This window comes from Crocodylus siamensis, chromosome 9 (genome assembly GCF_052110815.1).
Source record: "Crocodylus siamensis isolate JL-2025a chromosome 9, ASM5211081v1, whole genome shotgun sequence".
NCBI lineage: Eukaryota > Metazoa > Chordata > Crocodylia > Crocodylidae > Crocodylus > Crocodylus siamensis.
The window spans coordinates 48,904,031-48,917,976 of record NC_143403.1 but is presented as its reverse complement, the minus strand read 5'-3'; the positions used below and the strand labels follow the sequence as shown (position 1 = coordinate 48,917,976).

At 44.1% G+C, this 13,946-nt stretch overlaps 1 protein-coding gene across 1 annotated transcript; it reads right to left on the bottom strand.

Annotated features, from left to right (window-relative positions):
• Window positions 1–3,354: 3,354 nt before the first annotated feature.
• On the bottom strand, window positions 3,355–12,472 carry LIF (LIF interleukin 6 family cytokine). The gene is made up of 3 exons (XM_090062753.1): window positions 12,435–12,472; window positions 8,426–8,604; window positions 3,355–6,503 (listed from the first exon to the last, which is right to left on the bottom strand). The coding sequence occupies exons 1-3, from the start codon at window positions 12,451–12,453 to the stop codon at window positions 6,066–6,068; spliced, it is 636 nt and encodes a 211-aa protein (XP_089918879.1). The 5' UTR covers window positions 12,454–12,472; the 3' UTR covers window positions 3,355–6,065.
• Between the last annotated feature and the right edge of the window lie 1,474 nt (window positions 12,473–13,946).

Sequence of the window (13,946 nt, the reverse complement as noted above, 5' to 3'; positions counted from 1 at the left end):
ATAATGAACTGAAACCAGGGGAGGAGCTGGGTCTGGATTCTTTTGGGCTTGAATCCAGAGCTCCTCTGAGTTCATGGCAAAATCCTAAAGGTCTGGACTGTTTAGGGCAAAATGAGTTTCTCTACTGGACCACTCCTGCATGCTAAGATTCAAGACAGAGGGTTGTGATGAACAAAGTGGGACGCTGAATTGTATTTGCTTGGTGAATGTGGTGGGGAACTTGGCTCTTCAGTTAGAACTGATGCCTGTAACCTGGCATTGGGATGTCTCTTTATGAATCGTAATTGTCTATTTAAAAGTCCCTTCCGTTGCTTTTCACTGCTCTACCCGCCCCCCTTCCCTGGTATCTGAGCACCCCACAATCTTGAGAGCATTTCTCTTCACCACACCTTGTGACAAAGGAAAAGCTGTTTATTTTGCCGATGGGAAGCTGAGGCACAGGGGGCTGAGGAATGGAGTCACAAGGGTTGGGGGAAGGTTGGATCAGTTTTGCAATACTGAGGTTCAGGTTGCTTTGCTAGGTTGTGAGTTTCACATCCCCTAGCAAGGTGCCCAAGTATTCTCTGTAGTGCATGGGGTGAGTTAGACTCTTTGGGCTGCAATTTAAAAAAGCCAGAAGCCAGCTTGCTGAACTTGGGAGCTGCTTCATCTAGCCTGTAGGAAATACTAGGAGAGGTAAGACTAAATTAAATTCTCAACAAATATTTGATGCCTAAATCCAGGCTCCAGAGAAGCACTGGTTTCCAGGCTTCACAGTTAGTCTTTTCTTTCAAAACCTGAGACTGAGGTACTATCCGTCTCTCAACCCAGTGGTTAAAACACCACCCTCCTTCCCCCCCAGTTGTGGACTTCCTAGGTCAGATCCCATCTCTGTCCAATTTGGATCTGAGTCCCGAACCTGGGTTACCCACCTCTCAGGTGAGGTCTAGTCACTAGGTCCTAGGTTATTCTGGGTCAAAAATCTCCTGATTTCTTTTGATGAAGCTGTTCCAGTTCAATATTCTTTGGGCCAGTGAGAGAGATGCTCATAATGGATAATGGAAGGGGTGCTTATCTGAAATTTGAGAGAGTCAGGTCCTAGTCTCTGCTCTAATCACCTGCAGGTAAGGGAATACCTCCTTTGTGCATCCATGTGGGGTTAGGCATGAGATAAACACTGAATAGCTTGGAGCTCTCAAGACCTATACATTTACCCAGTAACAGAAATAAGGGTGTAGAGGACTTTACTGAAGGAAACTCAAGTACTTCCAGGCTTAGATGAAGGGTCTTAATGATGCAGAAGTTGGATTAAATCCTCCTTTCAGAATATAGCCTAATGAGTTGTACATGTCCTTATGGGTAGAGGAGAGTCTGGAGAATAACAGGGATTTGAACATCAGTGTCCCAGCTCCTGAGGAACCACAGACCATCCCGCCTCATAATGTAGCAAACCCATGGCTATCTAAGGCCTCAGCCATGACTGCTTCCTGCATGCTGCAGAGGTAGGCTGAGACCTCCCTGCTCCACAAACACAGGCCCCAGTCCCGGAAATAAAAGAGAATGTCCACAAGATGTTCACTGTGTATGATGTGAGATGCACAAAAGAGCTGCCCTAATGTCATCAACTGATGGCAGTTATGACACATACAAAGTAGCAAACTCTACTGCTGAATAAAGCTATCCATAGGGCATGGATGAATTTAATTTGTACAGAGGCTGCCAAAGAATAAATGATATTAACAACTTTGCATTGCTCTGGGTCAGTTGATAACTGTAGACTCTCTCTCTGATCTTTCTCTAGCTCTCTTTTACAAATGTATCCCTAAGAAAATGTGATTTCCCAGCTTTGTAAATTCAAGGGAAAGCAACCTGACTGGGCACGTTATTAGGAGAAAGGGATTTTGTGCTCCTCTGAGACACGAGGGATGATCAAACAGGATCTTAGCTCATCCGCTTTCCATCTCATGCCTGGGAGGTTTGGCAAGAGGCTTAACAGGCTCTGGAGGAGGATTTCATCATACTCCTTGAATGTCTCATAATCGCCCTCTTGTTCACTGATACAATCCCATTCTAGAGGCCCGCATCGGGTGCTGTGTTGCTGTCAGATAGTTAGGTGGCCTGGGCGCAGCCAGCCTTTTCTGAACCTCTCCAAGGGTTGGACTGGAGTCTTTTAGAAAGATATTATTTTATCTTGTTCAGTTTGTTTCCTCCTATAGGTTCCTGAGATTTCGTAGTACCACGGTGAAGAGATCTTTTATCTTCATTGTTCTCTAAGTAGGGATAATTTAAACTATACCATACCATCTCACTGATGCCTAACAGGTGCTGATGGCATGAAGTATCTGAAAACTGTCATTGTGTCCCCTTGGGGAATTTCTGGGCCTAAGGGCAGTCCCTGGCAGGCACAGAAGTGGAACAGTCAGGGCTATGTAGTAGTCATATTAGGAGCACTGCTTGGGGAAAGCAATGTCACTGAAGCATCCTGCTCCTTGGCTATTTATAAGTTTTGGAGCAGTCTACATAGGGCCCTCAAGAAGCTGAGCAGAGGTTGTTCTCACAGTGATGTAGTATGATGTGCTCCCAACACAGAGGTGGTGGATGGGCAATGTACAGCCAGCTCCTGTGCCAAAGTCAGGTCTTCCACTCAAGCAGCTTCAGCCCTGGGATCCCAGGCCTGACAAAGCAATAAAGGCTCAGTGCTGCCCGTCTCTGGATACAGAGACCTAAACAATGGAGGATAAAGGCAGATTCATGCCATCTGGGCGCTGGAATTCCAGGGACTTTAATGGCCTTGCCATAATTTAGGAAGCCAGGGCTACTCTAAATTGTGGCATCCTCCCCAGGGCATGCCAAAAAGAATGACCAGAGTGCCTGCTTCCTTTAAACTTTGCCCTTCCCCTGCCACTATGCCTGTCCTAAACAATGCCAGTAAAGGAGAAGATTCCCATCAGGGCCACAATGACATTTGGAGGCTGAACCAGGGGACAGAAAACCTGCTTATATGAAGCATTGGCAATATTGACCCCAATAAGCATTTGAAAAGCTGTCATCAGATGTGAGCCAAAGATTCCTGTTGCCTAGAATGACCTTTGACTCAAGTTTTTAATCTATTATCTTTGGGGAAGAAACTTATCCAGTGCTGCTGGCCTGCAACATAGCAGGTGATGCATTTGCAGGCTCTACAATTACAGTTGTGTGGGGAAGTAGAGTTGTAAAAAATGCATTGGGATGACAGGGAGTACTAATAAAGCTAATGCAGGGACCAAAAACTATTTCAACATATTTATTTTAAAAAAGGCAAAGTATAAAAAATAAATATTTTAAATATACAATATATTATCATTATTAATAATATTATTAAAAGACATTTCAAACATGTACCTAGTAGTATAAGATTACCTGATGCTTTACAGACACCAAGACACACAAACTACCCTGTTGCCGTGAAGCAAATAAATAGTTAGTCCAGCTCATAAAAATTAGCACTCACATCGCCACACAGTACAGGGCCTCCTTATATTCCCTGGAGGTAAGTGAACAGAACTACGGTGGTTGCACAGATGGGGAAAGCTGCGTGGATTTGCTTTTCAAGTGCATGAGTACAACCAAAAATTTGCACCAATAAATAACAAGGGAAACTGAATTCACAGAATTCAAGCAATTTGCCAAGTTCAGCTTAGAACTCGGGTGCTCCTTGTTTCTTGGCTTGGGCTGCCTCTGGGGTCTGGGTATAAGTTTCACATGTCAGTATAAGAATACTTACAATGCATCCTCCAAAGTTCATTTGAATTGAGGTGGTAACATTTAAGCTATTTGTGACCAACCTGAAGCACCCAGACATGATTCTCAGAGGTAAGGCAGTTTGTTGACTTTCTCTGCAGTTGCTGCTGTGTTGATTTATATAAAAATCAGGTTCTGGGTGCCTCAAGTTGAGCACAGGAAAGCAGAAGTCAAAATCTCACTGCCTTGGTTTCCCCATCTGTAAATGCGGTAAATGACAATATTAATATTGCTTACTTTAAGGGAGAAGACAAAGATCAGTCCCATCACAGGCCCAGTCCCTTTGTAGCTACACAGGAATTTAACTGTGGTATGGTGGCAAAGTGGTTCGTTCAGACATTCACCTTTCTGACTCTTGATTTTAAGCTAGCGCACAAGGGGAATCAAGGCCAACATTCATACAGCACTAGGCACCAGATTCTGATCCCGTCTCCCCTGCTAGACAGTGGCATAAGAAGCTGAGCAGGAAGGGCATCAGAGCCAGGACCCATTAAATCCACATAGTGCAGTTATTACATTTCTTCCAGAATAGTCTAATAATCAATTACTACAAAAAAGGAGCCCTTTAAAAGAGCATATTCATTACATTCACAGGGCTTGAGCCCTTTTTATCCCTGTGATGAGAAAAGCATTTTCCTAATACAGGGATGAGGTTGCAGTAGGTACTGCTACTGGAAAAGTCAGATTTCCTGAAAATAAAATTGATTTTGTAGCTGTGAGTTCAAGACAAAGTTCGACCACTGGAGCGATGACATTGGTTGTGCTTTCACACTTAGCAGGGAAGACCACGAGCAGATTGTCATCTTCTTCCCCAAAACATAAGTGAAGAACTGACATAATCCATGATTCACTACCAAGGGGAATGTTCCTCTATAGCAACTGGATGCTTGGCACCTAAACTCTTACTCATTGGCCTTCAATTGTAGCATATTTCTCATCACTCCTATTTAACATTCCGAGCAAAATGTACAATAAACAGTCACATTTCCAATGTCAGCAACTCAAAGATGTCAGTATAGAAAAGAAAGTGCTGTTCACTTGAGCCATTCAGTCTCCTGACACACATGAGGAGATGGCAGGGAATGGTAAATACATGGGAGTTTACAATATTGCTCAGAGAGCATGACGGCTCTTGTGCTTGTCCCTTTCCCCACTTCTCTTTGCAACAGTCCATAAATAACAAATTCACCAAGTAGACCACTAATGTGACCTCCTGCATACATAGGATGTGATCATCTAATATTACCTCCTGCCTACACAGGACAGGTGTGTTAGAAAGATACCCTCTCTACCTAAGTCTGTTACCATCACGTCCAACTCAGTAACTTGACCAGCTGGGCACCTCTGTCTAAAACAGGTCAATCTCACACTGTTGTTTTTAAGGCCCTATGTCTGGCTGTCTTATACCCGTAAGTGACATGTGGAGCCAGAGTCCTCGTGGAACACAGAGGTTTCTCTAAGCAGGCCTGGTGCATTTACAATGCTTTGTTCCCTAACTAAGAATGAAGGCACCAAGTGTCGGTGGAGGCTGAAGGGGGACCAAGAATGAGCAGTGACATCCAACCCCCACCTTCCACAGAGGACCTCAACAAATCTCATTTCCACATGTAAGTCAGGGGAAAGAAGGTCCTGGAAAAGGTAGAGGTGGATAAGACCTGTCTGCCCTCTTTCTTAGTGTAGCCCCATTTACCTAGTTAACCACTCCAACAAAAATTAATTACGATGGCATCTTCATTCTAAGGCTCTTGGGCACTAAGACATTTCATTAAAAAAACAGTTAGAAATGCAACACAATCATCATGGAAATAAATCATCCTCAGTAACATTCAAATATTAAAAAGGCACTGGGAGGAAGGTAATAAATATAAGGCCAATAGGGATCACTGAATATAAATTGTCTTTCGATGAAGTCTCTGGGGGGTGCTTTGGGCAAGCACAGACAGTTGGATGGAAGTGGCAGACACATGGGAAGTTTCTGATTGTGAAGCTGTTGTGTGCAGATCTCATGGCAGACCTCTTAACAGGTATTTTAAGGCATCTTTCCTTAAGAATGTTGTTTTGAACAATCTAGCCAGGCTCCGCAAACTAACAGTGAGTGACATAAGAGAGATCATCACAAGCTCTGACATCTGTAGTTGGTTGCTGTGTTCCCCCTATTAACTGTCTGCCACCCATACCAATGCCATTTATGAGTCACTACCTGCAGAGCTCCCATCACGCTGGTTGCTCTTCTCCAATCCACTGATCTGGCATGGAAGGCATGAGGAGTGCAACAGAGGATGCTAGCAGCCAGTCTGGTTGGCAGCTCATACATCATTAACGTGAGGTAGCAAGACCTGGGCTGCCTTGGCGATGACCTGCACATACTTTGCCAGCACCTGGCACCCCTGTTGCTTCTTTTTGAAGTGGTTCTTACCCTTGGTGCTCTCACCATAGATCACATCTACCTGAGATACATTGTACCTAGTGCACAGCAGGCAACTCAGGTTGACCATCAGGCCCCGTGTGGTCTTGGTGGTGTTATTGAGCCGCTCCAGCAACTCAGTGACCTTGGGGTTGAGCTCCTCCTGGTCCCTGGTGATGTTGCCCAGGGAGGCATTCAGGAAAGCAAAGATCTTGTACAGGGCTACCACTATCTCCTTCTTCTCACTTGTCTGGTTCACGTGGAAGGCAGGGAAGAAGATAGTATCAGGGTTGCAAAGTTTATCAGTGTGGTTCCTGAATGTATCACCTTGCCATTTCACCTGGGAAAAGGGGGAAAGGAAACAATTACTGGGGATCTAAGACACATCACCTTCCTTCACTCACACCCCCCCCTTACACACACACACACACACACACCTTTCTCACTTAATAATATACATTTTTGCCAAACATTTTTATCACCTCCTCATATTTGTTGATTTTTGTTAAAAATACAGCTCCTGGAATCATATGAAAATCTTAGCTTTTGTTAAGAAAGGATGTTTCTAGCCTTCTTCCTTGTGGAAAAAGGCTTGACCTTGAAGGTGCCCTAAAAGCTAAAAAACCTTAGTAGAAAGAACCTAAACTAATTCAGTATCATGATTATTAAACCAAGCTCATTTTTTTCCTCCTTGCAGTGGCTTTAGTAGTACTAGTCTGGGACCCTCGGGGTGCATCTCCATGTGAAATTTATGCAAAGCAATAAACTCCGGAGCAGCTTAAGCTGGAGTAAACTGCTCCTGGGCACAGTATATGCACACCTGCAACAGTAACAATTTGAGCCAGGGCAGAGCAGCCCCTGGCTGGCTGGCCTGACTGGGCACAATTTATATTCCTGGCCTGACTGGGCACAATTTATATTCCTGGTCAGACTACACATGCATTTCAGTGCAGTAGATTACTCTGCCATAACATAGTACTATCTCTGACAGTACAATTTTATGGCTGAGCTAGTTTACTGTGCCCTAATACTGGTGCACATGTGATGGTGACACTTTACTGCAGAACTAATTAGTCTACTCAGCAGTAAAGGGCACATATGGATGCATACTCACTGTCATACCTGAAGACCTGGTGCTGTACTGCATTTATCCTTATCAGCTACTGTGATAGCAGTGCTATTATCCATACTAGAAGAGATGGGGTACTGATAGTCTAAGGCCTAGATACCTAGGGTTTTAGTTGCTTAAGTCAATCTGATCTCAGTAGCTTTTGGGAGATTGCTTTCGGGGGAGATAAACACCTACCTACCTTTGAAGATCTGAGCCTAAATGACTTTCCTAATGTCACAAAGGGCACGTCTACATGTGCATTAATGCACCATAATTACAGTGCATTAAGTTTAGTGCTTGTAATAACAGGTACTAACTTAATGCACCATAATTGGCACTACTGGGCAGTAGCACCGGCACATGTTTTTTTACATGACACTAATCCACAGTAGACTAATTTTACTGCACATTAGCATGACTTTCACTGTGATGTGCTAATGTGCAGTAGAATTAGCCTACTGAGCATTAGCGTCTTGTGTAGACATGCCCAAAGGAAACCTCTAGTGAAGCAGGGAGTGGATCCAGGTCTTCTAAGCCCAATGATGGCACCCTAAGTCACTGGATCATTCTCCCCAACCCATTCCTTGCCTACACCAGGGGAAGACCTACCAATGTGCCTTAGTCCTGCTTTGCAGCTCTTTTTGCTCATGGAGAGCAGTTCTGCTGAAAATTGGTGGGGGAAAGACATGTAAGCAGCAAAGCCAGGTGAAGACTCACTAAAACCTTTTTCCAATGAAAAGCTGGTAGGTAAACACAGCACTACCCTCCTGCAAGGCCCAGGTGCTTTCCTTCCCAGCAGGCCAACACAATGGCTGCCAATCCTGATCCGGGGTGCTAGGTTTGAGATGGACGAACCCAGGGCATGCTTCTACTCCCATCGGGGCATTGGCCACATCCATGGCTGCTCTATCTCTGAGATGCAGAATTGACTGTACTCTGCAGTTACACACTGCAAGGGCAAGCAAGCATCTGCCAGTGTCAGTTAAACATTCCCATTGTGGTTCTAGCAAACAGTCTATGTAATGTGAAGTGAAGTGTAATGTGCTGTGGAACATACAGCTGATAGGGGCAAGTAGGATGGATGAGCAGGTAAGCAACTCATACAGGTTTTAATCAGGAATCAAAGTTGCAAAGGACCTTTGGGAACTTACATAGATGTTAAAGAGCTCCTGGGCTGTCCCGTTGAGCAGTATCACTTGCTTCCGGATCTGCTCAAAGACCCTGTTGCTGCATGTGTATTTCTTCTCACACAGGGGGCTGGGGGAGTCCACTGGCAGTGCTTTGCCAGCCACCAGTCTGAAGTGCATAACCAACAGCAAGGAGGCAACACCTGCATGCAAAAGATAGAGGGAGGAGTGAGAGATGATGCCAAGAGGAATGGGTTCTCAGAGCCACTGGCTTCGGAGCTCACATCCCCCTGAGTCAGAAGAGAGCTTGGAGATCTCTGGCTGGAAAGCTCTCAGCAGCATTCAGCCTGACATTGCTAGCTCCTATGTCGCATGGCAATGCTGGGGTAGAGCAAAAAGGGAAAGAACCCACCAGAAGACGGTCTGGTTAGGAACATATGCTACTCCTTGGTAGAGCAGGAGCGTACCTTGCCTCCCTTGTGCTGTCTTGCACATGCCAAGCTCTCGTTTGTACTCCTGAGCCCACAGTTTCAGTGTTCCCAGAAACAGGAGCTGGACTTTGCCCGTAGCCTGTGTTTACAGGACCAAATTCTCTTCTTACTTCTCGCAGGATCACAAGGAAGAAATTGCCCCTGCTTCCCAATTTCTGTCATCCACCTCTTCCATTCAAACCTCCTCACCTGCCCTGGCTCAGCCCTGACCTGCGCTGTCACAGGAATTCCCCTGTTCATTATTCCTTCCTGTGCAACACTGAGCCAACCGGTTTTGTTCCCAGATTTCACAACCACTCCAAATGCCCTGTCAGGTATGATCAAACATGCAGAGTAATTTCCTGACCGTTATCCTATGGTGCCCAGGCTCATGTTGTTGGAATTAATCAAGGACTAGGGTTTTGATAGTGGGTGACTTAGGTGTCAAGAGCACTCAGCAGGCAGGGTCCCCATTCTGGTTTTTCCACTGGCATGCTGGCTGACCACAGACAAGTCAGATCACTTCCCTTTGTCTCAGTTTCCCTGTCTATCAAATAGGTACAATATGCTGACTTTCTCTGAACAATGTTTTGAGAGTGCCTGATGAAAAGCACCAGGGGAGAGTATTAGTATCACAGCCATAGTCCCTGTAAATCAGTGACTGCTTTTGCTGTTTGAAAGTGTTGTAAAACAAAACACAAAACTGCAGCAGAATATGGTACTGCACCTGGGGGTGGGGGGTAAGTCGGAACGACACCTCCAGCCTCCACAATTCTGGACAATTGTCAAGGAATCACAGGAAAAGCTGCTCTCTTCTACCACTGAACACAGGGCTTGATTAGAATAAGGAGGTTGATATTATCCCCAGAGCTCCTCCTGTAAAGCCTATAGGCAGGCTGCAATCAGCTATATGCTGCTGTCTTGTCTCTACCTGGCTACTGTTTCACATGCTCCTCCTATGACACAGTCCCACAAGCCCCACAAGATCCAAGGATCCTGCCTCCCTGTCCCAGGTAGTAGCCTAGCTAAAGGGGGCAGGTGAATCTAATGCAGCCAACAAAGCATCACTCCCAACTGCTTTCTGAGGAGTGTTTGTGATGCAGTGCTTTGGGCATTGGACTGTAAGCCAGAACACAGGGGAGGGTGACTTCAGTGGGGTTACACCCCAGGTTATACTCCTGGTTTCTACTTTGACTAAAAGCTGCTTGGGACAGGGACCAAATAGCACATGGAGCCTGATCTCAGCTGAGGCCTCTTGACACCACTCCAATACAAAGGGTTAATAAGAAGAAGAACTGAACCTAGCATTAGAGGACACTAACTAAGGTTCTGAATTAACCATTGCATCTGTGCTGAGCCTAAAACTGTCTCTCCATTCTGCTCACCTGCTATACAGCACCAGCTGCCTAGGGGGGCAAAACTAAATTCAGCAGTCGGTCACAAGGATGCACCCACATCGCTGAGGCTCAGTTCCCAGATGATCAAGAGGCCATTGAGAGGGCTTTGCATAACAGTGTTGCCAACCTAGAGATTTCTGTGCTATTCCTTAGGGACTTCAGGGGGATCTTTGTGATGAAGTGTCCATATGAAGGCTCCTCTATCAGTTTATTGTGGGGAATACTTGGTAAATTGTCTAGTGACATTTTTGCTGACTTGCAAAGGGCTCCTTAGTGACATCTCATGATTTTGTGGTGAATTTGTACGTTCAGGAGCTGCTAGCACTACAGGAGTTAGATCAAACAGATTTAGGAGCAATCAGCTGTATTTCTCTCCCTACTCTCTCTCTTTCTGCTCTTGGATGCTGTTCCTTATTAACTGCTGACCCAGAGGTTAATACAGGAATATTAACCTCTATTGGCAAAAGCACTGAAATAGCAATAGCAATAGCAATCGCTGGCACTAATGAAGTGCTTTTCACCACAGGAATGCAGAACATTTTACAAAGGCGGATAAAGCCTTACTATCCCCATTTTACAGATGGGAAAACTGAACCACACAGTGGGCCAACTGAGGTCACACAGCAAAGTCAGTAGCAGAGGTGAGAAAACTTTAGGTAGGAGATCTCAAATGTACATAAAAGCACCTAGCTAGGCAGAACCCAGGTTCTGACTCCCCCTGCCCTTCCTCCAACATGGTCAACTCTTCCAATTTACACAGCATGGGAGAAAATTCAGTTCTATATAGAAGGTCATTCAGTTCTATAAGCCACAGAAGATTTTAACGGTCTGATCCTGAAGCCGTAGAGCCCCTTCCTGTAGAAGAAGCTCATATTTTTGCTGGATCAGGACCATAGGCAAACAGCCCCACCAGCCAGGTGCCAATACAGTTGCTGAAAAACTACATTGGAATCTGACAGACTCTGAAGTTGTCCACACTTGTAAGAAACTATGAATTGCTGCAGGTCACAGGTAATACAATAATTACTTTATTTACCCTGACTGCAGCAGCATCCGTGCCCAGATTTGTATACCGCAATTGAAAGGACTTACCTTGTATGTTGCAATCATCAAAATAGCAATGCTCATATTTCTTTTCAGTGAAAAGGTATTTTCAGTGGAAGCAAGGAGGAACTTGGATAGCAAAAGACAGAGCCTGAATGCCCAAACTTTTCCCTAACACTACTAACCTAATGTCAATGAAGTAACAGTAGGATGGAGCTTGAATTAATGTGGGCAAGTATTATGCAAATTTTCTGTATGCATTTTTCATCTCTGGGCCTCCTAGAGAGGCCAGAAACAATGTAAATTCCCAGGCTACTGGAGGTTTGCAACGAACTACTACTACTGTGTGATCCAATTTAGGTTTTCTTGGCTAAAATATTCCTAATCCCTTGTTCTTATACAGCATTTAAGTTGAGGGGTAATTTGAAAAGCAAGTCAGTTTTGTTATACCCATTTTACAGATTGATAGACTGGGATACAGAAAGGGAAAGTAACTTAATCCAAGTCACCTGCTAGGCCAGTGGCAGGGCCAAGAATAAAAAAACCATGTTCTCCTCAATTCTGGTCCAACATGTTTGGTATTCACTGGGCCATACTATCTCTGATAAACCACTGCTTTGCTCAAAACCAGCTGCTTTTCACTCAATGCCATAGATTTGTACTGTGCAATATATGTTCTACAATCCACAGAAATATTAATTTGTATCTGAGTCAAGCAACAACCTTCTGGCATCAGTTATTCAAGTTTTGATATGATCAAACCTAAACATATTTTGCAACTGGCATATTCTTCATCTTACATTTTTTCCCTAAATCTAATTAAATAAGAGTTATCAGGGGTTTTTGCAGCAATGAGAGACAGAGGCACAAAGGAATTCAAAAACTCTCTGGAAATACTTAGAGATATATAAATTACCAGATGTTGGCTGAAATATGCCAAACAGGCATTCTTGCATTTTGCTGCCAATTGTCAGAGATGCTAATACTAGGAAGAAAGTTTTATTGAGGGTTTCTCTTTACAACTGCAGAGCCTCAGACAACATGTGTGATTGTTTCAACATTATACAAAGTTACAAAGCAAAAAAAGAAGCGATCAAATAAATTTGACAAAGAAGTGTTTACCTGTTGGAATGAACTTCATTGTGAGCTGGATCCCAGGAGCAACTTAATAAGAGTTTTGTGTTGACAGGAGTTTTCAGAAATTCATGTTCATATGGGGAATTTCACTGGTTTATATACCGGTTCACTATGTTGTAAGAAAGGAAAGAGGGGTGGGGGAAAGAACTGTCATTAAAGATTCAGGAAGTAGAAACACTGGAAACATTGAATGGGCATTATTTCTAAGAAGCTGCTGATTTATTTTTTTTTTCTTTTTGATAAGTTGAGGTCATGGTTGTGTGGTGCTGTGGGTTGATAAAAAAACCCCACAGATTTGAAGATTGATTCCTTGTTCCTTAGCTTCTTTAGGCAGTGGAGGAAAAGTCTGCCTACATCCATAAATAATACCTCGACTCACCAAATTCCAAACCAAGCCACTGGTGCTGACTCATCTGCCCTTAGAAACTTTCATCTCCTGCCCTCCCCCCACCCCCTTGCCACCCCCAGGCAGAGATTCCCTCAAGTATAGACACTTTTCATTATTTCTGGTTATGGGTAACACAGAGGTGAGACATCAGCATTGGATATGAAAGTGTTAGAAATGACACAGAAGGAAAACAAATTTCAGTCTGGCCAGGAAAGTGGGAGGGGAGGTTCCAAGAAGAAAGTCACTTCCATTTGAGACTGCTTGCAACAGCTTAAATACAATTGCAGTCTCCTTCTCTTAAAGGAGATGAAGTGCTTATGTGTGCATCCGGACTCAGAAGGCATGAGTTTGGCTCATATCATTAGGCTCACATGTCATTAAGAAGCTTCATGTGTTACAATGCAGCTCAGAATGGTGTCTTCTAGCAGCGGGGATTTGAACTTTTCGTGGTATCTCTATGTACTCTGTTTTTCCGGGTTCTATGCCAGCTCTCTGCAGCAGCTACCTCATTAAAAAGAAAAGCATCTTGTTTTTTTCGGGTATTTTTGGCAAAAAGCAGATGCCCTTTCAAAAAAAAAAATCATTTAGTCAAAAATCCAATGTTCTGTTGAAAATGTTTCTACGAAGAAAGTTCAGACCATTTTTTGATGCTACTGACATCCACCTAGAGTAGTTTTCTCTTTAGTTCAAATGATAGTTGCTTATCCTTCTAACTCCATATATCATGAGGTTAAATCTTGCTGTTGGCCCAGGTGGGACTGGCTTTATTAGCACTGCAAGAATCATCTGAGCCATCCTTCCTAGGACCCTGCTAAGCACGGTCGCTCTCAGCATTAAGCTGTTTCCTTGACCCATTTGAGAAGATGCATGCTTTATTTTTCAGAAGCAAATCAAATGTTACTGAAAATGTCTCCTCTCCATGCTCCCTCCCCAAATGCCCCTTACCCTCTTCTCTGCTACAGCTCCCTGCGTGGACACCATCTGAACACTCAGGTCAGATTCTCCACTGGTGGAAATCAGCATTGCTCCAGTGACTTCAGCAGTACCACTGTCCTTGAGCACAGTTGTGTTGCCAGAAGTGGATATAAACAGATTAAAGTAATTTTTAA